Below are 25,283 nucleotides of genomic sequence, written 5' to 3'. Positions count from 1 at the left end.
AGCAATGAGAAAATGAGAAAAGGGCTGCACTGATGAGTTTAAACAACCTACTAGGTGATGGAGAGCAGAGGGCAAGAAGGCTGAAGATGTTCCAGAGTGCCTCAAAGGTACAGAGCAATCATTCACAGGGACGTAGGCAGGGATAACTGCTACACGGTCTGTTGAGTTTGGGTTCAGTTGATTTTACCTGCCCTTTCCTTTGCTTATGGAATAAAGCCTGTTCAAAGTAATCTTTTTGGAGTGGTGGTGATATTTACTGCAGAGCACTGTTCTGTTGTGCAATGGGAGTGGCCAAGTAGCTGAGAACTTTGCAGCCTGAGACAGCTGCAGGTACACTCAAGGGTCTGTAGGCACAGAGAGAAGAGGAGAAGGTGGGTGGGGATCTGTGGTGATCTCTTTACAAGATCACACTCTCTTGTTAATGGTCTCAAATGGCTCTGGTAGGGTGCTCTAAACAGCCATTCCTAAGTGCTAAGTTCTCTCTACCATATTATTTTATTTTAGACTTCTGCAGTTTAAGATCAACTTAATTTTTGGGCTGATCTGTGCTATTAAAGATACTCTTCTTGCAGCCATCTTTTTTTTTTCTTTTTGGGCTTGTTTGCTGGTATAGGAAAAGTAGTATGTTGGTTGTAAGATGGGTTTAATCCTTATTAATGCGGTTTCTTAAATTTTTCAGCTCCTTGAGGCATCTTTGAGCTGCTTGGATTTTTGGCAGAGGATTAATGTCAATAAGAAATGTAAAATCAGGATGTCACAAACCTCCTCATTCCTATGCTGTCACACCATGCTGCTCCCCAGAGAAGGGAGGCAAGGGAGACAGCATACCTCTAGGTCTCAGTAAGGAAAAAGGAAAAGGTTAGTTTAGATTTTCTCCCTCCATAAATGTCTGTGTCAGGGCTAATGAATCAGCACTCAAGGGCTTCAGTTTGTATTTAATTAATAACATTGGTAGACTTTGTGCCTTCTGTCTAACCATGGATGCTTTTGATCATCAGCAAACAGAAGATAGAAGTCATGCCAGAACAAATAAATAATTTATGTGTGGTTTAAAAAAAGAGAAAGAAGCCATTCCTGCCCCTTTACAAATGCAATGTGCACAGGTTCTGCACATCATTAGGTTCTAGCACTGTTTGGGCTTTTTTTTTCTTTCAGCTTTCAGTTTTCCAGCACTATTGATTCTCCTTAATTAAAGAATAAACAAAAGCACATATCAGCTTAAAGGAGAATCTTTTTAAAAAAGGGAAAATCTGAAATATAAGCTCACAGTGGAGTTTAGTGGCTACCAGTCTGCTTTTCCTTGGTGTTGTGGCTCCTTAGAAATGTGGTCCTGTCTCTCCTTTACTCATTCAGGAACTTGACCTTTTCTTCATCCCTCCTTGCTGAAACCAAAGACACATAAATTAGTTTATTCATTTTACCTTCTCTGAGATGTAGCTTTTTCTCTTCTACATGTTTATGTATTAATTGCCTGGAAAGCAGCAGATAAGGAGTAGGGAGCAGATTCTAGTCAAGATTCAATGTCTAAAATTGTCCCATAGCTACCTTGCACAGTGGCTGCAAGATACTTTGGGAAGTTAGTGCTGCTTATGCTGAGTACTTCAGTGCTCATCACAGAGGAGTAACTGTGAAGTGGCCTCAGTATCAGGGACAAAATGGAATGGCTGAAAATCTTGGCTGGGGAGCTTCTGGCAGGCTAACTCAGCCTTCAGAAATGCTTTGGGGTCACAACTCTTCTTGTCAGGGTGGAAAGAACTGGAAATATAATGTTTTGTCACATAAGCCAGAGTCCCATAGGCACAAATATATATCACATTTTTGTGTGATTATAGATTTCTGTTTAAGAACAATTTCTGGCAGAACGTTTGCTTCCTTTCGCTGTGCATGGTGACAAATTGTTTGAGATTTTATTACTGTCTTTGTATGAGGAATTCAAACTTGAGAACTGGGAGAGATTTGTTTTGTACCTCACAATTATCATGTCAAGCATTTAGTCCATTTAGATGTCATTTGTCTTTTAGCAGGGTATGCCATTCAAACAAGAGATTTGTTTGAATTGATGCTTGGCATTTCTCTCTCAAATTACACTGGTCATAAGTGTGTGCCACAAGCAGCCAAATTCCTCAACTTTTCAGGCTGTCACATGCAATGAGATTGCATTATGGAATTTGGGGTAGAGAGGAAGGGCTTAAAATTTAAAACTAAAAAATTGACTATTTCACTTTCTGTGCCATTTTCTTAAGGAGCACAAACCTATTTTGGGTCTGGAGCTGTGGTTGCCAGTGAAGCAAACCTGCCTTTAGGCAGCTGTGACAGGCAAAATGCAGCATCCAGTACTGAGCTACTTGGTACATGCAAAGTTTTAACATCATTCAGAAACATTTGCTTGTTCTGTTGACAAACTCCCATGCATTCCTTTGAGTGTATTTTACGTGCTCTGCAGAGAGCATTCCCATGGCCTGTTTGAGGCAAATCCCAATATTTCCTGGAGGGTCCTGGAATACGCCAGATGCAGTTCAGAGCTGAGACAGAACAGCCATGCTCCTGGAGAGTCTGGCAGACAGCACTTCCCTGTCACTGCTGGACATCAGCTCTGGCTTGCTCTGATTTATTGAGGTGGCAAAGCACATGAGCTTACAGCATTCATAATTCCTTAATATTTCCAAAACTGAATTACTTTCAAGATTTATGGGAGCAAAATATCTTCTAATTGCTCCCTTTTTTCCCATATGGATATAATATTTCCCCAAAACTGTTCTTCCTCCTTCTTAAATGATACAAAAGCATGAGTTAAAAGTCGGTTTCTATGGCCCTGTATACAGGAGTATTAAATATTACCAAATAATAGTAGCTAGTCGGAGGCTATTGTGTTCTTTGCTAGAAAAATCCCTATATTTACTTGTAGCAAATACAATTGAAAGGCCAATGATCATTTCACTTTCTTTGGCATCACCTTGGTGCCCTGGTTGTCACATGCAGAAGTGACGCCATAGAGCATTAGATCAGTCATGCCTTGAGCGTCAGCTGATTTCTGGGAGTCCCCTGGGGTCCAGGGAGTCTTAGGAGGATCTGACTTCCCTCCTGGTTTTACCAGCCACGTTTCACAAATGGAAATCTGCATTAAGGAGGGGCACTCCCTTAGTCCACATCAGACTGCTGTAAATTGTCTTTCCCAGATGTATCACTTGCAAACAGGCCAGTTATTTGTATGTATAAATAACACCAGCTTCTGAGTTAGGAACAACCTTATAGCCTGTACCTGCTTTCTCATGAAGCTGGTGAACTGAGCTGGCAAAGGTTTTATTTATGCTGCACCTCTGGAATCCTCTTGTTTCTTGAGAAGAGAATAAAACCTGCTCATATATGCATTTTCTGAAGCATCCATGTTTTTCCTGGAGACTGTGTATCACAGCAGCAACCAGAGTGCCTTGGTGACCTCACAAAGCAGCCCCAAGGTGCTGGTGAGCCCCAGGCAATGCTGTCATCCCTCACTGCAGCTGCTGCTCGGGGAGAACAGGGACCACTCTGTGGGACTGGCTTCTGCTGAGTTAAAGGGGTGGCTGTAGAGGAAGGGCTGTGAGCATCTATGCTGCAGCCCTTCAGGTTATAAAAGCTCTTGCATGAGAGTCCTGCAAAGATTCCTCCTGTTGATGTTGAAAGGAAGTGGAGGTAAATCCTGGGCCCCCCCGGGAAACATAGTAATTATATGTTGGTGTACCAAGATGTGTGAGAAAACATTGAACTAATTTGTCAGGTTATTGAAGATTTTAGGATATTTTCAGAGTCAATGTGTTACAATTAATATTGTTTTGTTCTGTATTTGTTTTTAAATAGGCCTGTGGGTTGTTTTTACTTAAAAGCTTCAGAAGCTCTAATATATCTAATATACCTCCCCCACCTTTTCCCAGATAAAGTTATATATATACACTTTTGTAATTCTCAGCTCTGGAAAAAACATTCCTTACCTTCTAGATCAGCCATGCCATCTGTGCATCTTTCTTTTATGGTTATGATGATCTTATTAAAGATTGCAGAAGTGGATGTGAAGCAGTATGCATGGGTGAATCTGAGTGTTCTTGTTTTTTTTAAATTCTCTTGGTATCTTTCCCTTTTCCATAGATTTCTTCATCAGTGATTTACTGAGTATCTATGACAGGACTTCACTTGGATCAGTTTGTAGTTTGGATTTCATTCCATCCTTTCCTCGGTGTGCTATCTGAAATTGTTGCTCTGTACCTGGCTGTGGCATAGTGTAGATGAGTTTATCCTAAATCAGGTAGTTCGAAAGTTATCTGACTGCAGTAAGAGTTGTATGCCTCGTACAGAAACAGCCTGAAGGGAGAGCTAAACCCATGGGTTACATCTGTCCTGCTCCCATGTGTAGGTTGGCCAAGCTGGATCTATTTCAAGAGCATGTACCTTGCTCTGTAGTGGAGGTTTTTTCTCTGACTCTGAACATGTAGTACATTCCTTTTTGTGGTGGGATTGATTTTGATCCAGAACATCTCTGCTACTGTTTTGATATGATTGAATGAACAGATTTCTAATAGCATTAGCATACTTTCTGGTATATTTGATACACTCAGAAATGGTCCCATATGGAAGTTAATATTTCTGTGTTTGTTAATTGTTTCCTTTTCTCTGGCCACTGTAGTAATTGTTTCTAGAAGAGACAAATTTTTACTAGCTGCTGTGTTTGTGTGTTGAGGGTATAATTAGGATAATGTATTTCCATAATGACATGGTTAAGAAGGACTAGGTCTCTCTTTTGTAAGGCATTTTGGATAGATCATAACTGTTTGGTTTGGCAGGAACCTCTCTTGAATCATTTATGTGTTAATGAATGCTGAAGAAGACACTGAATTTCCATTTCCTTTCTCTGTAAACTACAAGCTGCTTCACGATCTCCTGAACTGTTTTCTTGCCTGTGTGGTGATAGCTGCTGTTTATGTGCACAAGTGAGGCCAAAGCAGACTCCTTACACACTCACACAGACAGAACATAAACTGGCTTGGGCTCACAAACCTGGAAGTCAAACTGCCTAAACCCTGCTTGCAATTTACAGTTTATTGTAGCTAAATTAATAGCCAAACAGTACTGGGGCAGTGTTAAATTATTGAGTGTAAGTGATTGCTAGGTTCATGACTTGAGTGATTTGAGTGTCCTTGTGGCACAAATTCTGGCAGACTTGTTTCATTGCAGTCATTTTGGGTAAAAGTAAAATCTTCCACATTACTCTGTTGCCAGTGACAATGTAGAATCTGCATTTAGGTATGGATTCTCTCAACAATTCTGCAGAAGTTTATCCTTTCTAGTTCAGGAGTTAATTTCTTTCTCATTTGGTTTTCTTAGGTTCTCGAAGCCGGCACCAATGTTCTTGGACGATTCCTTCAGGAAATGGGCACGTATCAGGGACTTTGTACCCCCTTTTGGAATTAAAGGACAAGGTATGAGAAAACTGCAGCTGTTGGTGAAGGTGCTCTGCAGATGCTGGCCCATTTTCTTTTCCATTTTGAAAACTCAGGTGGTCCTTTGGGCACAGTTTGTTTCCCCTGTTTGAGAGAATTATTGTATATGTAGTTCTCAGAAATGCAGAAGGGTTTTTGCAGCTGGACTGTGGACCTAAGAGGCTGGCCTTAGGGAAGATGGTTTGGTACATGTGGAGAATCAGTGCAACAATGGCAATTCAGACCAACGACCACATTCTAGAAGAAACATTTTGATACTGCCTGCCCAGAAGACCTTGTAGCAGCTTTGCTGTCAACAGCAGAGGGTTCAAACTGGTTTGAAGTACCTTTAAGTCAGTAATTCTCTAAAGAACAGGAAAGATGCCTTGGGCTTGACCATTAATCTTCATTGTCTTATCATAGAATTTTATAGTTGGTCTACTTATTTACTTATATAACAAATAAAAAAAGTAAGTTCAGATGCTTTGATGATAATTTTAATATGCCCTATCCTCCAGCTGGAGCGAGGCAGAAGGAGCTATGCCTCAGACGTGCTGTGGGAAAGCAGGAGTGGTGGTTGGTACATGAGATGGGAGCCAGTAGGCCACCCAGAAGATAATCTGTTTTGGGGTGACAAGCTCCCACTTGTCCCACGTGTGCAATCACAGCCTCTCTGTCCAAGTGGTGGTGGAGCAGAAGGCTTGTGCTCACTGCCATGATTTGCTGTAGACTATCTGAGGTCCTGTGTATTTAATAAGTTTTTGTGACATTGCATCAACTTGGAATTTTTTTTTTCCACTGACAAACTCAAGATTACAGATATTCCAGTAGGAATTTAAATACCTGGTGGATAAAGAACTGCAGCCACAGAAAGCTTGGCTCTGTGTCTCTCCCTGGAAGCAGGTGTGGTAGCTGTGGAACAATCTCTGATCAAATCAAAGGCTCTACTGACAAATTGCTTTTGGCTTACATCAGTTCCCTTCTTTGTTTTGTCCATTCCTTGTCCAGTCAGTCTTCTGCAGCTCAATAGGAAGCTAATTACTGTCCTCTAAATCAGCCAGGGGAGTTTGCAGCAAAGAACTAACAGTGGCAGCACAAGTGGGAGGCTGCTGTGACCACAGGAGGGCTTGTCCCCTTCTAACCAGCACACAAGGTGTACAAAGCTAGGGCAAGATGCCTGGCCAGTGTGGAGGTGGGATTTGCAGGTTACATGTGATGTCAGCTAGACCTAATAAAAATCATTCAATTAAACTGAATCCAAATGGAGAAATTCACCAAAAGAGAATGACAGAATGGCTCTGGCAGCCTTCTCTCTGGGTTTGTTGCCAGCTTGTATCACCACTGCAATGTTATGTAAATCTGCTGTTTTATATTGGATTTCCTCAGTTAAAAAGAGAAATGAGAAATTGCCATTATTTAAATGGCTGTGAGCTGAAGCCATGGGACGGAAACTGTTGAATAGGTTATTTTTTTAACACCCTCCTGGGACCGAATTTTGTGCCAAGTTTCAGTCTAGAGCAAGTTCTGTGTGTGTGGGAGGGTTGAATTATAAATCTGTGTAGCCCCGAATTTCTAATGGCTGCGCTGACAGGCTGTGAGTCCTAGCGATGCGAATGGCGCCCTTTCATGTTACACATCACTTGGAATTCTTGCATCAGTCTTTTCTGGCTCTCCCATGGGATGCATTTGGGCTTAGACAACTGATTGGATGATGGAATCAGCACCTCATTAGGGCTTTCAGTCAGGGCAATCTAATGATATCCAAACAAATGATCCAGGCAGGCAGCGTGGAGCTCAGTCATGTGCTGGTGCAAGGTGAAGACTATCAGAGCTGGGATGTGCATGGGAAAAGGAGTAGTCAGGGTGGCTGAGAAAGTGTAGAGAGATGTGGCTGTGTTGAAACAGATGGGGCGGGAGCTCTGCTCTGTGTGTTAGGCAGCTCCGTGACACTGTCAGCTGGGATTTCCGACGTGCACCACACTGGGAAAGGTGGATGGTGTTTATAGACACCGACTGAGCTGAGATGGTGATGGGAAGACCTTGCTGAGAACTGTGGTGAATATCACCTGCTGTTTTTAAGTCACTGTGATCTGTGCCAAGTGCAAAATGGCTTTTTGTTTGTTTGGGTCTTTTTGGGTCTTTTGAATTTGGTTTTTTTTGTGTTTGAAGTAGAGCTACAGGATGAGCTCACTTTCAGTGATGCTACATGTTCCAAGGAACTTCTAGAAACTAATCTGTAGTAGCTTGAAAATGCTACAGTTATGAAACTGAAGGATTGTCAGTAGCTTGGAAGCTAATCCACCATTTCTACTTTCTTTTGTTAAAGTTTCTATTCTTACCCAAGTTTTACTTTGCTTTGTCTCTGAAAAATAGCTTTTTTATCCATCACTTTGTGTTTACTGATCCAAGAAAGGATAGTTCCAAGATTGCAAGAATGAGTCTTGCAATATTTAGGGGAAAGCAGTTTTTGAGGAGTATTGTCTACTGGGCTGCACTAATTTGGAATAACACGTCTCTGTAAATTACATGTAAAAGAGTAGAAATGGCTCAGAAATTTTCAGGGCAGGACTACTGCTCTTTAAAGGTTATCATATCAAAGAGAAGGCAGTATGCTGATCATTTTGACACAGTCCATCAGAGATTTTCATTTTCTTTGATGAGAATCTGATTGTAAAGACAGCTCTCCTATCTCCAGATGCTTAAAGATACTCAGTACAACATAGAAAGTTCAACAGTGCTTCTTTGTAAAAGATTTCTCACTCCTTCACTACAGGGGTTATTTTCTGATTTGGCCATCAGCCCAGGCAAGGAGGTTTTATGGACAGAGTGCTCCAGTCTTGGCAAGAGCATTCATGTGTAGAAGCCCTCAAGGTGAATATGGTCCTGCATATGAAAGTTTTTAGACTTTCCCTGAATGCTGCTGGTTGTGAAATGGATTAATGCAGTAGAAATACTGCACATCCTGTGTCAGATGGGAAACTGCTGCTATTGTCAGTTAACAGCCTTAGTGATTACTTGCATTCTGTGAAAGAGGCACAGAATAAGCAGGTGGCAACCCTGCTGCTTTCTGAGATGAAGCATGTGGTATGAAGTCTCGTGTGAACTCTCTTTGAATGCTGGTTCTGAGAGTCCTCAACTAGGTATTAGAAATAGATCAAGAGGAACTTAAGAGCAGCTGTTGTACCTTTTTCTTAACCTGTCTTGAATGGGTAGAGTTTTAGTATATGTTCTAGTTGTTGTCTGTTCACCAAAGATCTGGACCAAGGATTGGTCCGAATTACTTGATCACAATGCCAAGCAACCTGGGACAAAAGCAGAGGTGAGAGCTGTCAGGAGTGTTGGAGCTGATCCAGTAGGTTGAAGATGATGTTGCATTCATCATAGGTGTCTGTAGCCCTTGTGGAAACTCTGGCTTCTTCTGTGTGCAGAGAATAGGGGAAATAGTAGGTATGAAGAGGTGTGATTATGTTTTGACACCATAAGTGGTCACTACCAGTACCTAGTTTGGCCATTCATGTAACAGTGGCTCTAGGTTTTACCCAGTGGCTTCTGCAGCTGGCTGTGTACTTATGAGATTATATTTCAGAATCTGGACCAAGCTTTTCTAAATGAGGAATGCCCGTGTTGACAAACAGGCCAGTGTCATGTTTGACTGCACTTTTAGAAACTGAGATGGTCTGCCACATCGAACTTGTTGTCCCCTACTGTGGGATTTGACAGAGTCTGGAAACGGGATGGGCCACTCTAAGTGCTTGGAAACGATGACTCCGTCTCTATTAATAAATAAAGTGGTTGTCCTGTGGTCGTGAACGCTGTTGAGCTCATTGTTCAAACAGATTAACTCCCTGCCCCCCACAAAAATAGAGTGGCTATGTCCAGGCTTCCTATCAAGAAAGGTCACTGGCCTGTATTAGCCTGTGAATGCGTGAGAATTGTAGAGGAGGATGTTTGTTGGCCCTGGTGAACACATCTGGGACTGTGCTGACACTTTATTAGTATGGACTCAAGTAGGACCGTGCAGGCCCATGCCCTGCTGCCAATTTGTTTGCTGCTGTGTTTGTAGCCAAAGTGAGGAACTTGATGAAATTGGTCAACTCTCACAGTTGTCGAGAAGATCAAACTGTAACAAGATGTTGGAACTCTAAAAGCTCCAAATGTCAAGGGTTCCTGTGGGGGACAGCTCCAGCCTCCCAGCACTCTCCTGCATCCCAGGCTATTGTTTTGGCATTAACTAGAATGTTGGAGTGCCTCCCATGTTTCACCATTTGCAAGGGTATAATTTGCTTGTAGGAATTCTTTCCCAGCACCCACCAAGTCTGTAGTTGCAACTTTTTTCAGTGAAGAGCAGGGAGACTGCAGGATTCTTGGGCTCTTAAACGAGTCACATGGAGTTTTTTAAAATCTAAATTGAAATGTCTTCCTTTGGATTTGCACCTTTTTCTAGCAGTGCTTCTATCAGAGTTATTATGGAGATATGAATATGCCCATGCTGTCCATGTAGTTGCAGAGATTCTCTAGCATGGGCACTGCTCTCAGGGTTAAATTTGTCAATGAATAAGCAATGGAAAATTTGTTTATAGTGTTAGTAAGATTATTAATCCCAGGGGGCCTCCTCCCCAAATTTACCTCTGTAGCTAAAGCAAAAGGAAAGAGTTATTTGGAGAAGGGCAACAAACAAGACTGGAGAAATACCTGACTATTAATAGAATTTCTCAGTACATGTGGTTTCAAGAATATAAAAGGCTTTCTGAAGAAAGAGTAGCTAATATCTGGCATCCTCTTTGTGTAATGAGGACGGGAGAGTTGCTGCAGTTTTTTGGTTTTTTAACTTAAGTGAAAACATATGGCACAGCATACACTAAAAAACTAAACAGATGTGATCAGTGTAAGATCTCCTCTATGCATTTAGTTAGTAATTGTCTCACTGCTTAGCAGTAATTGTAGGTATCACTTCCACCTTTGTTCCTGCTCAGTTGTTTTGAGCAGAGAGGCTGCTTTTTGGTCCTGAATCAGTTTGTCTTTGAAGGTGATAGTTATTTTTTTAGGGAGTGATTCTGTTGTCACCATCTCAGAATCTCCCTCCCATCAAGACACTAAGAAGCAATTCCTTCCCCAGGGCGATAAGAGAATAAGAACATGTTTGAAATGTTACAGTTTTATCAAATGTAATATGAAGTACTGGCCAGGAGACTTTGTATTTTCACTTGATACTGGAGGGATGTCTGGAACTGGTGACACATTCAGTGACAAAGGAATTAAGACTTTGTCCAGACCACCAATGCTAATGGATGTATTGTGCAATGATTAACTGTTCTTGTACTTGGTTTTATTTGGATGTTTTCTTTTGTGTCAGTGCTCTTGGGAAAAGCCATGGTTCAGTGCTGCTCAGCAGTTGTTCAGTAGTCTCATGGGGCAGAGGTCATTCATCTCCAGTGAAAATGTTGAGTTTTCAGGCCTGCAAAAGTTGGCATATCACAGTGTTATTAGGAGAAAATCTCCTCTCTTTTCACGCATGCTCTTTTCTTGCATAACTTTTTTTTTTTCCATTGGCTTTCTTGGCATGAGCAATACTTAATCTCTGAGAAAACATATGCAGTTGGACATGACAATTTCTGATTCAAGAAAAAACACATTAGAAAAGTAGGTCTTTTCTAACCTAATCTTCTCGCTCTTTGTAGAGACTGCAGTACCACATGCAGTCACCTTGCCTGCAGTTGACTAGGTCTGAATGAGGCATTTTATGCTTTAATTCTCCAACTTTATCCTCATTTTGTTAGTGGTACTTTGTTGTACAGATGATTTTCCTACTGTAAGTATTCTTTTGTTCTTCATGTCTTATTCCTCTAACAAAAAGCAGAAGCACAACCATGTATAGCCATTAGTTCTGTTCAGAGTTGGTATTAACAAGATTGTCGTTTCTTCCTGAGTTGGAGACACATTTCTGAACTAGATTCAACTAGAATTTTGCATTTGACCAAAATTGGTAATAGTTGCCATTATCACGTGGGAATATAGATATAAAAATGTTGATGTTTCCCCAGGGAATTTAGCTGATTTTATATCCTAAAGAAAAGAAATGAGTGGTTTGAAGGGGAAAAAATGTTGAACATTTCAGAAGAGGTAGAGGGTTGCCTTTTCATTACTGAATAAAACTTCTAAAGGGGAGATATGTTGTGAATTTTGAAGTTAAATCCATTCTCGTTCTTGAATTCTCTTGATGAAAGTACAATAGTTCCTTATTTCAATCAAAACTGATGCTTTGCTGTTGAGTGTGCCTAAAAAATAGTCCTGCTCCCAACTCACTGAGAAGGGAGATGCAAACCCTAAGTTTTCAGTTAATTGGATTACTCCATATTGGAGTTCCTCATCGAAGTCTTGAATTGCAATGGAAACATGGATATGATATTATTCCTCTTTTCTATCTTCTAAAGAGAAGAGCAGATATTCTCTGGCTGTTGTGTTTTGAAGTGCCATTTAGTAATGCTTCTGCAAGTGTCAGCAGAATTAGGAATCACTGTAGTAGTTACTGAGTTTTTTTGGCCTTGAAGATATTGCCTGGCCACTTGTGAAGGATCATCAAAATGTAGAGCCCTCTATAACAACTGTATTTATTTTCCTGCTTGTCTTTAACCAGCACACTGTGAATCTTTCAAGGACTGTTTTTATTTGGTGTGAATTTGCCTCTTTCTATGGACTTTATTGCTTCCTGTGAATTGAACTCGAGTTTAGATCAAAATTGTTAATGCATGGTTATTGCAAAATGCTGCCCATTTTTTTTCATAATTGTTTTTTAGATTAATGTTCCAACTTTTGTAGCCCTAGGATTATGTTAGGAACTAAGCTTGTATTCTAAAAAAATAAACTCTTGGTTGTGAAGAAAAGCTTGGAAAAAAAAAATCCCTGAAGGCTCCAAAACGACAATGTAAATGAAGAGTCTAAATGTTATGTATTTTATTTATATCTTGTTATAAAAATAGGCCTTAAGGGCTTTAATGGAGCTTACATTTAATGCATGCCAGGTTCTTCTAAAATTGCTAGGGAGGATACCATGCACATTCTGTCTTCTTTTTCTTTTGCTTTGTGTCTAGGCAACAGTATATGCCTCTTGTCTTAATGCCATTAAAAATCATCAATGGGAATCTTGCTAGGAGCAGCAGTTTAAAGTCCTGTTGTTAGTAAAGTGTATCTCCAGCAAACCACCTAAATCTGGTACAGCTAGTGACCACAAGAAACCACTCTCTTGTATTTACACACGAGTTTTGATCTGGGGACAGATTCCTCAGTTTGTAGTTAGCTGTTTTTGAGAGCCAGTTCACATGTTTGCAATGCACCGCTTAATTCTGGAATTCTTCATAGATGCTTTTTCCTTCCTTGACCTCTTAAAGTCTGCTGATCAATAATAAAAAGAAGTGGTGCAGGGAATTTCAGATACATTGTGATACCTGTTGTAACCTGGATTCCCAGCTTCACAAAGGTATGAAAAATATTGACTGTTTACAGCTGGACATGGTGTTTCTGGAAGAGAGAATGGAACATGTGGTGGGTCCATGGCCTCGTGCTGGGCACCAGAGTGGAAAATCACAGAATTAGTCAGGTTGGAGGGGACCACCCTGGGTCATCTGATCCAACCCCCCTGCTCAAGCAGCCTCATCTCAAATCAGGTTGCACATGTTTGTGTCCAAATGGCTCTGGGATGTCCCCAGTGAGGGAGGTCCCACACCCCCCTGCACAGCCTGTCCCGGTGCTTGGTCACCTGCACAGAGAAGTTCTTCCTTATATTCAGGTGGAACTTCCTGGGAATCAGTTTCTGCCTGTTTCCTCTTGTACCACTGCTTGGCACCACTGTGCTGAACCTGGTCCATCCTCTGACACCTCCCTTCAGATACTGAGAGATATGGATTAGGTCCCTTCTCATCCTTCTCTTTTCACCTCTGAACAGGCCCAGCTCCCCCAGCCTTTCCTCATAATGGAGATGCTCCAGTCCCTTCCTCATCTTTGTTACCCTCCACTGGACCTGCTCCAGGAGCTCCATATTTTCTGTCCTGAGGAGTCCAGAACTGGACACAGCACTCCAGACGTCACCTCACTAGGGTTAAGTAGAGTGGAAGAATCGCATCCCTTGATTTGCTGTAAAGATCATTCTTCAAAAGATGTAAAAACTTCTCTGTTAAAGGTCATTCCTCAACTCCCATATGGAGCAAGACCTTAAGGTAAAAAAATGCTGAAGGAAGAATTTTATACAGAGCTGAACTTTTGGGTAGTGTATTGAAAAAAAGTGTATGCACTGGCTTGTGCTAAGAACTTGTTTGTAAATACTGTGATTTGTTTAATCCATAGCATTGATAGTGTTTAGTTTACACTCCCCACAAAGCTGACACACACGTGGCATTCTGTTGTCATGGGACAGGGACCCATGTGCAGTCTCCTGGCAGACTGCACAGAATGTCAGTCAACCTCACTCGAGTCAGTCTGTTCCCAGAAGCTGGAGCTGATGGCCTGGACCTGCAGAAGTGCTGACTGGCAGGGTGGCAGCTGGGTGACCACCAGTGGAGATGGGCACTGGCCACAAGCTGCCAGGGCAAACACAGAGCACTGCAGCAGCACTGCAGCTGTCCCCTGACCCTGAGGCAGGGAGTTCACACACTGCTGCCAGCTGGGGCATGTAGGCATGCTGGGTTTTGAGGAGGGTGGCTGGTATACACAACTTGAAAAATACAGCCTCTTCTCTTGGCCATTTGAGAGTGCACAAACATCCCAGTTTGCCTGCTTTCAAGGCAGGCAGAAGGTAGACCCTGTGAGGTGCCTGCAGTAAACCCTGTGGACTGGAAAGGCCTCCTATCTTCTTTTGGTGATACAAGCAAGACATTTCTGCATTAGAAACAACAATTTTAAGTGTTGTTGACATTTACAGTGAAGGTCTCCTCCATTCCTTCACATAAATAACAGAGGAAAAGGCTAGAATTGAGACTTAGGCTGATTCTCACTGTGTGGTCACTGTCTGCCTAATTTCTAACTACTTAGTTTTTCCAAATGTCTGAAAATTTCAGGGTCAACCTGAAGTCAATATGTACTTGTGTTCAGACAAATCATCCAGTACTGAGCTGGCTTTTGAATCTTCTTATGTTATAAGGCAAAGTTGATAGAATATGTCAAGATAACTCAGGATTCTTAGATAAATGTAGTCAACTCCTCCTCTAGATGTGAGAAAAATGTGCAGAGTCTTCTTGCCTTGTTTTCATAGTAAGAGTGCATGCATAGTGGTTGATAGATGAACGGGTTAAATAATCTCCCACTCTCCCCAGTGATCTAAATTCTCCATGACAAAAAAAAAGAAAATATAATAAACAGGCTATGGCTGCAGAAGACTGCAGTAGATTACTTGCCCTGCTGATGTGTTCATGTAGACAACTTGGCCTATCGTTTGTCCTTGCAAAATTTCTTTCAGTCCTTGACTTCCAGGCAGTGGCTGTGCACAAATCCTGTTACTTGAAGCAGGAAGGAATTTTTCTTTGTAGTATTTGTTACATGTACTTGCACCCATTATTTTCACTCGGTACATAGGTGTCTAAGGCAGACTGCTCATCACCCCTTCAGTTTCTTACCCTGGAGAGAGCATGTCTCATCAATGGACCTTACATAATGTACTTGCTTTCCTGGTGCCCAATTTTCTTTAGTCACAGCCTGGAGGTGAGCCCTGATATCAGAAGTTTGTGATGATAGTCTTTGCAGTGGTGACTGCAAGTGATCCTCCACCTTGCCCCAGCTGTATTAAAAGATCCTGCCAGTGGTTCCTTAGTGCTCCTTACTGCTTTGTGGTCTTGTGCACAGTTGCAGATCAGCCACAGCAGCATCTGGTGATCCTTAAAACCTTTCCCCAGGAAAATACAGAAAATACAGTAACTCCTTCTGGAGGAGGTCATGTCTTTCCATCCTACTGCCAGCATCAAGGTGCAAGTGCAACAGTGAAGTAGAGTTCCAGCTCAACCAGAAAGATCTAGTGCCTGTCCCCTGTCCCAGCCATTAGTTTTTCCTGGCTTCCAAAAAGAGGGCTAGAGCAGATGAACTTGGTGCCATCTTCATTCCTGCTGTGAGTGAACACTTGACAGTGAAGTACTTTGTCTTTTATTGAGCTTTGGTCAGCAGTTTTGAATAGTAACAATTTGTGCAACTTCCTAAACTTTTGGATGCCATGTATTGCTGGGCTGTGGGGTCTGCTGAAGAGCTATTTCCTATTTGTCTGTTCATAATCTGTACTGAATGCTCGATATTGTCGCTTGTTTGTTTTAGTTTCGGAAGCACCTCCATTCAAATGCTGCCACATCCACTCCTATAGTTTTATTTCATTCTTGAGCATTCACTAAGAAGGCATTACTAATTATCTTGCAAGATGAGTAAACCAGAATAATTTGAATGCATCACTCAACTGTATTCTTTTAATGTTTTTTTCTAAAATAGTCCATGGGATGGTCTCCAAGTAGTGCAGGGTGTAACTTGTGGGTGATAGAGCAAATCTGGCATAACAAAAGCTTGGTAGATGGGAAGTTGCAACCCTTGACATGCAATCCTTTGATGTCTTCTCTGAGAATGTGGGAAAACAACGTCAGTAAAATATGCTGTCCAGCAAAAGCCAAGGTGTGAAGGAGGCCAAGGAGAGGACTGTGGCATGATGCCATTAGAGGTCACAGCAACCTACTGCTGTTAGAGCAGATTTAGGGTAGTAGCGTTCCTGTTGGCGGGGAAGCCTGCTGCCTATGCATCAGAAGAAATTCTTGAGATGAAGGAAAACTAAGCACCACTATTTTGTTATCAAAGTTGCTTTTACCCTTATGAATTGCCTCGTCCCTTACTCCTCTCCAAACTATGATCTGAAGGTAATCACACTCCCCAGCTTGCAATGGTTGGCAGGTGCTGCCAGTGCTGCTATATCAAAAACTTCCCTGAATCTCAAGTAATTGTCAGAGTTTTCTGTTTATCATCTTTGTGTGTCTGGCCAGCTTGTTGTCAGGTTCAAAGCTCTTTGGTATGTGGGCTGCCTTGAGCTCCTGTGTTTATGTCACACATTTGTCCTGTTGCTGCTGAGGAAGGATGCAGTGGAGAAGAGCAGAATTCTTAATGTTAAAAGGTCTCTCCTAACTTTGCTGATTGCTGTAATTAGTGTCTGTCAGGAAAGATGTTTAAGTTAGAGGTGAAAAATCATTTGTTGTCAGTTTTTGTAATGTTTCTGTACCATTTTTAGTCTTTTGTAAAGAAATGAGACTTATTTGTTCATTTTAACTGGTGTTTCCTAGGAACTTCTGAACTAGTTAGTTGACTGAAATATTTTAGGATATTAGAGTTATTTACAATCTCCCAAGCAAAGATGGAAGGGAACTAATTGTTCACAATCTTTTCCAGTATAAATGAAGCTCAGAGAAGCCATATTCAAAATTGCAAAGGGAAGTGATTGAATGTCCATATGGATTGAGGAAGATTCTGAGCTCATGGATTAGAAATCATTGCAAGTTATCAGATACAAAGAAGCTGTATCTGACATACAAAATGCCTGATTTGGAAACAGTTGAATAGAAGAAGAGAATTTCAGGGAAATACATCTGTTTGCTTTGGTTTTGTTCTCCTCTTAGGTATCTGCTTAAGACCACAGTTAGAGTCAGGATTTGGAGGCAGATGGACTTTTTGTCAAACCCAGTACAGACATTCTGAAGTTACTAGTACAGTTGTAAATACAAACTAGCCAGAGCCTTACTGCTTTTGGCCCTAGTTGGGCCATGGTAAAGGAGTTTGGATCTCTCTGGGGGAGAGAGATGGCAAAATTAGGGACAAAGGACAAAATCTAGAGGGAAGCAGACTCCAAAGTTTCCATAGCCGATAGAATTATTTGTATGTCATCACTGTGCTTCTGCAACTTAATGTATTTAAGTTGTCTGTGTGCCTATGCTTGCATAACTTATATCATCTGGTTGCTGCAGCATTTGCAGGGTATCAGTGTAGGCTGCAGTTCCATGGGCATTTCTTTATGCAGTTATGGTGCTTTAATTGAAGAAAGATGGACTAAGGAACCTAAACTGAAAGTAACCCACAGAATAGAAAGCATCCATTTTAGCCTGGTTCTGTTCCTGCATCCAGTTCACCACTCAGCCACATAAAAGCTTTTCTGAAGGCAAGCAGTGACAGTGATGCTGGCCTTTTCGTGTCTGAAGTGTTTGTGAAACTGTCATCTCAGGGCAGGGAATATGAAATCACTGCTATAAAATGTATGGTGCTTGTTCCTGTGACAATCTCCGTGCAAGGCTATTACACACTGCATCAGAATTTGGCACATAACATGTCTTTGCAGGCTGTGTGTGAAGGTCATTGTCCAGAGAAAATAGGAATATTCAATTTAGCGTTCATTCCTAATGAGAACCTTTCAGTTCCTTCAAGTAACTGCTTCAGATGCTTTACTCCACATTGTTTCTCATTTCCGTTAGAAGTCAGAACTTGTTCCTAATGTCTTCTTCCTTTCTCCCCAGATAATCTGATCAAAGCCATCCTGTCAGCAACCAAAGATTATCGTCTAACTCCAGCTCTTGACAGGTAAGATGAAACCTTCAGAGCAGAAGAAGTAGAAGTGATTCTTTACCATATGTCCTATATAAATTTTGTTAGACGTTTTAGACATTTTTTGCCAGAAATTATTGCCAATACATTTGAATGTGGATGAGTAAGTCAGGAGCTGAAAACTGAGTCCTCTTTATAGTAAATCTGTAGACTCTGGAGACTTCTGTCAAGTCAAACATAAGTAGAAAAAAGTGTTTAGCTTTTGACTATTTCCTAATCATTTGTTTTCATATGTTGTTACAAGACATCCTTTTGCCCCATTTTCAAATAGGTAAATAGCAGCTTTCAATAAACACTTTGCTCTTTTCCAGCCTTTCTGACAAAGCAACAGAACCACAAGGAATTTTAGAAGAAAAGAAGGGACTGGCTTATTTCAACAATGTTTTTCATTAATACCTCACTCTCAAAGTAGGAATGTTTGGTTGTGTTGGCCAAGCCTGTGCTAGGATGAACAGGATAGCAGTCTCCTGGGTCCTGTGATATTTGAATTGATGCCTTTAGAAGAAGCTCCTTTGATTCTTCAGTTCTGTTGCTGAGGTTGTTTCTGAAACTCACTGCCATGTTTACAATCAGCTTCCCAGTGACAGTCCTGTCCTTGCTTTCTGTCATTTCTTCCATTTTTCCCACAGGTTTGGTTTAGTGCCACCTCTCAGATTAGGGAAAGTTTGTTTTGTTGTTTTTTTTTTCAGAAGCTGTCAGAGGTTTTTACTCTGGGACTTGAGCTCTTTTCAAAGTCCTGGTAATACTTATTTCCAGTGGTACTTGACCCAGGCTGAGAACACAGTTCCTGCTTTCTAAACACATGGGTTTTATTTTCTACCCCAGCTCCCCTTCTGCCCATTTTTCACGACAAAGTTCATAAGCTTAACCAGCCTTTCCATAGGTCTCTGCATCTCTCTTGCTGGTTGTAGAGCTTGCCTGCTGTAGTTGGGAGTTACTTTCTGTGTGAAAGCTTATTCTTAGTCTTGCACAGTCTATGTGTTAATTTAGGTTTCTTTGAAGTTTGCTGCCTTACAGCAGTGCCAGATAGGGTTAGCCTTCAGACTTTGGATTAATTTGAGAAATTATGTCCAGAAGGTAAAACCATTTTACAAATGACCTTCTTAGAGATTTTGTACACAACTGAGTCTCATCCATCTGGGGTTTATCTCAGTTCTGGTTGGAGAGTTAAGATTTTAATCTGTTGAAAAATCCACATATAGACTCCTTCAGAAGGTTGCTCATATGAAATTAATCTTAATGACAGAGGGCAGGTGGAAGATTCTTGCAGTGAAGGTTAATGTAATTGTGACCCTTGCTGCTCACCTGTTTTGTGAGGTGTAGAATGTTTCAGGCTTTTTAAAAGTAATTTTGCAGGAGATTCTGAAACATAACGACTCTGGCATGAGCTGCTCACTTTGGTTTGGGTTCTTTATAATGGGTTTGCTGCAGAGATAGGAAAGATCTAACACTTAAGTCCCATGAAATATATGCAAAATACATGAGATATCAAGTGCAAATGAGACCTCAGGAACAAGCCAGACATTTGTTTCTGTTGCATTGCAGCAACAAGGTTTGGTGGTGTGTGAACACACAGATATCTTGGGGCAGTACTGTTTCCTTGGGAATTGTGATAAATCCGTATCAGTGAATGTTGATTGTGTAGTACATATGCATCACCATCAAATACCTCCCAAAGCCCTTCCAAGTGTGCAGGTCTTAGGAAGGATTAAAACAGAAGTATTTATGAGAGAAAGGGACTCAAGGAGGCTTGGGATAGCAAGCTGGAAAGTGAGAGCCTAAAGAAGGAGGTGGATGGAGTTGCAACAGAGGAGTTATGAGGAGAAAGAGCTTGGGAACTGTGGGAGTTGTGAAGGCTGCCATAGTGCTGGTCTGCTAAACCAGCTTGGTGAGTAGGGCACAGATGAAGACTTGGGTATCATTCCAGAAATGTTCTTCAGCTGTGGTCATCACTGAATTCCACTGCTGGCAGCAGCAGGTATCTGCCATTTTGGATTCCTAGAAAATTTGTGGAGAAGACTGGTGGATGAAGTCTAGCTCCTTTCTCATCTTTCTCAAGCTTCAAGCAGATCCTAACAGTTCCCCTCCATGGCAGCACCAGTGTGCTGGGGGTAGAGCCTTGGGTTTAGCCAGTCCCTTCCTGCTCACTGGTCAAGGAGAAAGTCCAGACCTCTCCCCTTTGCTCAACACCTTGAAGCAACTGGAGAAAGCCTGAGTTAGGGGACTTGAAAGGTCCCTTCCAACCCAAACCATTCTTGGTTCTATGTAGGCTCTCAGAAGTCTAGTGGGCTGATTCTAGAAGCAGGACAAAGGCTCCAGGTTCACCGTCTTTTCAGAATGGAGTTGCATCAACATTTTCTCTGTTGGCAGGTCTAAGAAGCCATATTTGCTACTGCTGCTGCCCCTCTCCTTATGCTGCTGCTATTGTTTGAAAGGGGACTTCAAAGTAGATCAGTGAGATAATTCCAGTTTATGAGTTTTTCTCTCAACCCAGGTCATTCCAATGACTTCATTTCCAGAGCTCCCCTCCCACTGAAGAGTTGTGTGGGCACAGAGCTGAATGGCAGCAGGAGAGGCAGAGGCTGGGATGGGCGGGGAGGGTGAGAACTGCCCAGCCCGTTGGAGTAAGTGTTCATGTAACTATACACTGAATACAGCTTTCCCAGGGGAAGGGTGGGAGAGGCAGGAAAGGTGAGGTCAGAGCAGTGCGTGAGAGCACAGAAAGGAAAGAGAGGATTAGAGCTGTGTGGTGGAAGATCTCTACACCAAGCCTTTGGTCTTGTTCCTACCCAAGCTTCTCAATTTCTGCCCTCCTTCACAAAGCTGGTCCTTGAGAAGTTTCATTCACTTGCTTCTCATAAGCCCTGGAAATGACCTTGTTTGCTTGACTATTCCTGTGCTAAAGGGCATCCTGATGCACCTTTCCTGACACAATGTACTGACATGGTGCTGAAATGAGGCAAACGTGATCCTTCTGGGTATGCGTGCACTTTTCATCATCCCACAGCAGCTTTGCCAATTCACTTCCACTAATCCCTGCATTGTGTTATAACTAGCAGCAGCTGGAGGGCATGGGAACAAAGGCTGTGGTTCACACCTGTACCAGTATACATGGTGCCCTGCTTTCTTCATGACTCCTCATTACAGCACCTTGTGTTGAATGGTAACCTGCTCCTGCTCCAGGGCAGGGGTAGGTGAAGCTCCAGTGATGTTTGGGAGGGGAGTTACAACTCACCCCTGAGCTTGTCTGGAAAAGTTTGGAGATCCAGGGGACTTTCTCTAGAACTGTTGACCTCTTCCTTCTGAGCTGGCATATCTTTTTCTCTCACACAGATGTCAGCGGGCCTCATCTTTGAAACTTCTTGCCCTCCATTGGTTTTTCCAGGCCCACCAATATTGCTGAGATTTTCATTGCTTGATTAGTGGCTCCTCCAGTGGCCTGTCCCTCATTCTGCAAATGGACCAGGGCTTGGTTTATAATTCACAGCCCATCTGCTGGCTGCACTTCAGTGGATTTTTAGGTTACATCTCTGGGGTGATGACATGTAAATTTCCTGTGAAAAGACATAAATATAAAAACCTGACTGACATTTTTTGTATTGCCTCCAGCTAGTAATGAAAGAAAACTGAAAGTCTGATCTTATAACTATCATAGTCTTTACTAATGCAGCATATTACCTGAACAAGTGAGGAAGGGATTTGATAGAACAAGAGAGGTATGTGTCCCACTCTGGTTCAGGTTGATAGCACTCATTTAAGTAACAGCAGCCAGATCAAGCCAGAATTTGTTAAGCTTCCTTATGCACCAACTACCCTAAAGATATAACAGAATAGTTATATCTTTCCTCAAAGCCTTCAGATCCAAAGTTGTGTAAAGAAAGGCTTTGTGGTTTTTCTCCCCTGACAAATCCCTAAAGCACTTTGATAAGAGAGAAGAGGAAATAGGAATTGCTACAAAGCATATATGTGTTTACAGTTTTATATTGTTCAAGAAAATCTGCATGAATCCTGCTTTTCATGTAGATGAACTGAACCTTGGAGTATCTGTGTCAAGAGTCTGTACATCTGGCTGCAGCTCCCAGTTTAGGGCTTTAGGGAGTATCTGTTGTGGAAAGTCCATGACTGTCCTTCATACCACCCTGGTAGCAAACTGAAACACGGGCTGTGTCTGATGTGCTCAATCCTTGAAATCTTCTGGAAAAGAAACAGGGCCTTGACATACTGTGTAAACAAGCACAAAGGTGTTTGCACCCTTCTTTGTGGAGAAACAATTGAGCTGTAACTGATGCTGCCTGCGTTGTGCATTTCTTCACCCAGAAACTTGCCTGGAGCCAGCAATGACTGTGCAGGTTTCCCATGCTCAGGCACAATCAGTAGACAGAGTACATTTGAAAGAAATTTAAGCTGCTAGAAGATCAAAGATGAGACCTTAGGGTCAGAAAGTTACTAATGAAAAATCTTATCTGCAGACTTAAGGAAAAAGGAGAATGCATTTAAATATATCAGAACCATGAGGGTAGAAGAGTGGTTCAGACATGAAGCTGGGCAAAAGTGATTAACATATCAATTACAATGAGTAAAGGCAGAACTATTCAGTTAAATATTTGTTTCATTTTTTGGGGTAAAGATAGAAAGATGTCTCATTTTACAGCAACAATTAAATACTTTGTGATTCTTTTATTAGTAACTACAAGGGTATTAAATGACAATTATATGTCTTTTAAAATCAGTAAACAATGAAGAGTTAAATAAAAAATTCTTGTTGTTATTAGTGTTTGCTTTTTAGCCCTTTTTGGAATGTTTGAGAGAACAGCAAATGTTGTATTTGTATCTCCAGCCATTCTTGGAGAAATATGGGAGCTAATAAAAAGGTAGCTGTAAGTTGATTTGTTTGCAGGTCTTGCAGGAAAAATCCTGCAGAAGGCAGAGCCAGGTTGGCAGCATAACTGATGTTATGTTACTTTGGGTTTATGAAAATTAAATCTTGCCATGTAGAGGATATATTTTTAGATGAACTAGAAGCTTGAGTGGTAAAGGTAAACTTTTAGAGGCACACATTAGTTATTTGTCTCAGTCCTTTATGTTCTGTTTCTATGCTACACCATTTAGAGGTATCCTTTTTAGGAATAGGATATGTTACATGGCTTTAAAAAGTTATTGTCAGTGTGGAGAATTAATCCTTTAGTGACACTTACAGTGTAATCCTGCTGGCAGGTGTTCACAGGGGCTAAAACCAGTCTGGAGTAAATGTGAAATTCCACTAGGAAAATTTGCAGAACCCAAGACTGGGAAAGTAATGAGCAGGAGGGCCAAGTCAGTCTTGACTATTTCGTTGCATCCTTCACTGGAGCCAAATCAAAAATCAGGCATCACTGAGGCAACAATGTAGCTCATGTTTACAAGATGAGGATTATATTTTGCAAACCAATGACTGTAAGAAGAAAATTGGAATGATGTAAGTAAAATCTCTGTGTAAAAGGCACTCTGCCTTGAGCAGCATTAGCTCTGCATGCTGGTCTTCCAGAATCAGTATTTTGAGGATCTGAGGGGAAGCTGAGAATTGTTCAGGGATGTACTGCAAGTGTGAGTCAAGACCTAGAAGAGCTGCCATGGTGTGCAAGATGTCATGAGCTCACTCCAGTTTGTATGGTCAATAGAAGATTAGGAGTGGGGTTTGATTAGTCTCTGAGTCCTGTGTGGGAGCAGAGCCATGAAGCTGCTGGAGCAGCTTTGGCTGGTGGAACTGGTTCTTCTGTCTCACAGCAGCTCATGCTCACCAGTCTGCCCTGTGAGAGGCAGATGTTTATACACAGTGCTTTCTCAGTAAGTGGATCTCATGCAGATGTGGAAGAGACTGCTGACAGTAGATGGTGCTTTAATTTAGCAGAAAAGTAAAGAAAGCGATTAAGTGGTTTGAGGTTGAAACAAACAGATCTGTATTCAGAATTGGTAAGAACATCCTAACAGTAAGTGGGAAGAGGAAAGAGTGGAGTGCCTGAAGCTCACAGCCTTTGGATTTCAGCACTGTATTTTTCTTCAAAACAGAAAATTCAAAAGGAGTCATAGCTGAGACACAGCTGAGTGGAGAAGGTACAGTATTTCACCCAGCAGTCTGTTTTTTAGGAGGTCAAACTTTCCTGTCATAATCATCAAAAGAGTGTATTTCCTTCTGAAATATCACTTGGCCAGAACTGAACTATGTGTCTTTCTCCCTCCTACAGCACCTTTTCCTTAAAGGTTTTGACAAAGCTGTTACCATCTTTGTCACTCATTTTGGTGTACTTGGGATTGACTCTCCCTCTCTTTGTCACAAAATACTGCTTGAACCAGATCTTGTGTCCGATTTCTCCTTGTTGCCAGAACTGGTTGGTTTGGGGATTTTTTGGTATGCTATCATCTATAATATTCTTTCTCTATTGTGGTTTGATTATCATAAACACATGCTTCTTCAGCCTTTGGGGATACTGGGCTAATATGTCCATCTGCATGAAGGAGTTTTCTCTTTTGGAAAGGTTTGGATCTGCAATGGACCTTTACCTGGGCAGGAAAGCTGTTCCTGAGCATTTCTTGGTTGTGTTAATTCCGCATGTGTCTCCAGCTATCTTTGTCAGCAGAGTGACCTTTAGTGGTTTAGCTGAGTCTTTTGAGTGCCCTCTAGCCCTGCTCTGCAAAAAGGGACCCCACATAAGCACAGCTTTCCTCATGCTGGCTCTTTAGACTTTTCACAGAGAGGACAGCCTGGAAGCGACCAGTTGACTGTGCCTGGGGCTAGGAAGGCTGCCTAGTTCAGGGATCTGCTCCAAACAACTGATTGCCTTGGACCCTTTCCGAAAAAGGCTCTGCAGACACGTATTCCTTCAGTGAACTACCAGAGATGGAGGCACATTGCCAGAAGACCCAGCTGCATTTGGGATTAGATAGCTGGAAAGAAGTCCTTTCTCTGTCTTCAAAACAAAATCGCTTTTTAACATCTGCTGCAGTGTTCTCGTGACTCAGGGTTCCACGAGAAACTGTTCTCTTCCTTCTCTTTCCTGTTTCTTTGTTAATTAACGTTATTGTCCTTCCGTTTCCTCACCTATTGTGTCTCCATATATGCTTCCTACTGGACAGGCATGTGTAGGGGCATCTTTTTTTCTCTCAATTTAATGTTTTTCTGTCTCTTGAAGTCTTATGATAAAAGCAGCAATTTTGTTCTCAGCAAGGTGAGTCCACCCCAGATACCTGGCAAGATCTGCCTGC

At 41.7% G+C, this 25,283-nt stretch overlaps 1 protein-coding gene across 5 annotated transcripts in view; it reads left to right on the top strand.

Moving 5' to 3' along the window:
* Positions 1–25,283, top strand: part of ST3GAL3 (ST3 beta-galactoside alpha-2,3-sialyltransferase 3) — a 174,231-nt gene that overhangs the window by 97,951 nt on the left and 50,997 nt on the right. For all 5 annotated transcript variants that reach the window (XM_021528189.2, XM_021528206.2, XM_021528198.2 and 2 more), the window contains 2 exons: positions 5,353–5,447; positions 17,957–18,020. In XM_021528189.2, the coding sequence (XP_021383864.1) occupies positions 5,353–5,447; positions 17,957–18,020 (159 nt within the window). The remainder of the gene's footprint in view (positions 1–5,352; positions 5,448–17,956; positions 18,021–25,283) is intronic.

This window comes from Lonchura striata, chromosome 9 (assembly GCF_046129695.1).
Source record: "Lonchura striata isolate bLonStr1 chromosome 9, bLonStr1.mat, whole genome shotgun sequence".
In the NCBI taxonomy this organism is placed as follows: Eukaryota; Metazoa; Chordata; class Aves; order Passeriformes; family Estrildidae; genus Lonchura; species Lonchura striata.
The sequence above is the reverse complement of the archived record's forward strand: the minus strand, read 5'-3'. Positions and strand labels throughout refer to the sequence as shown.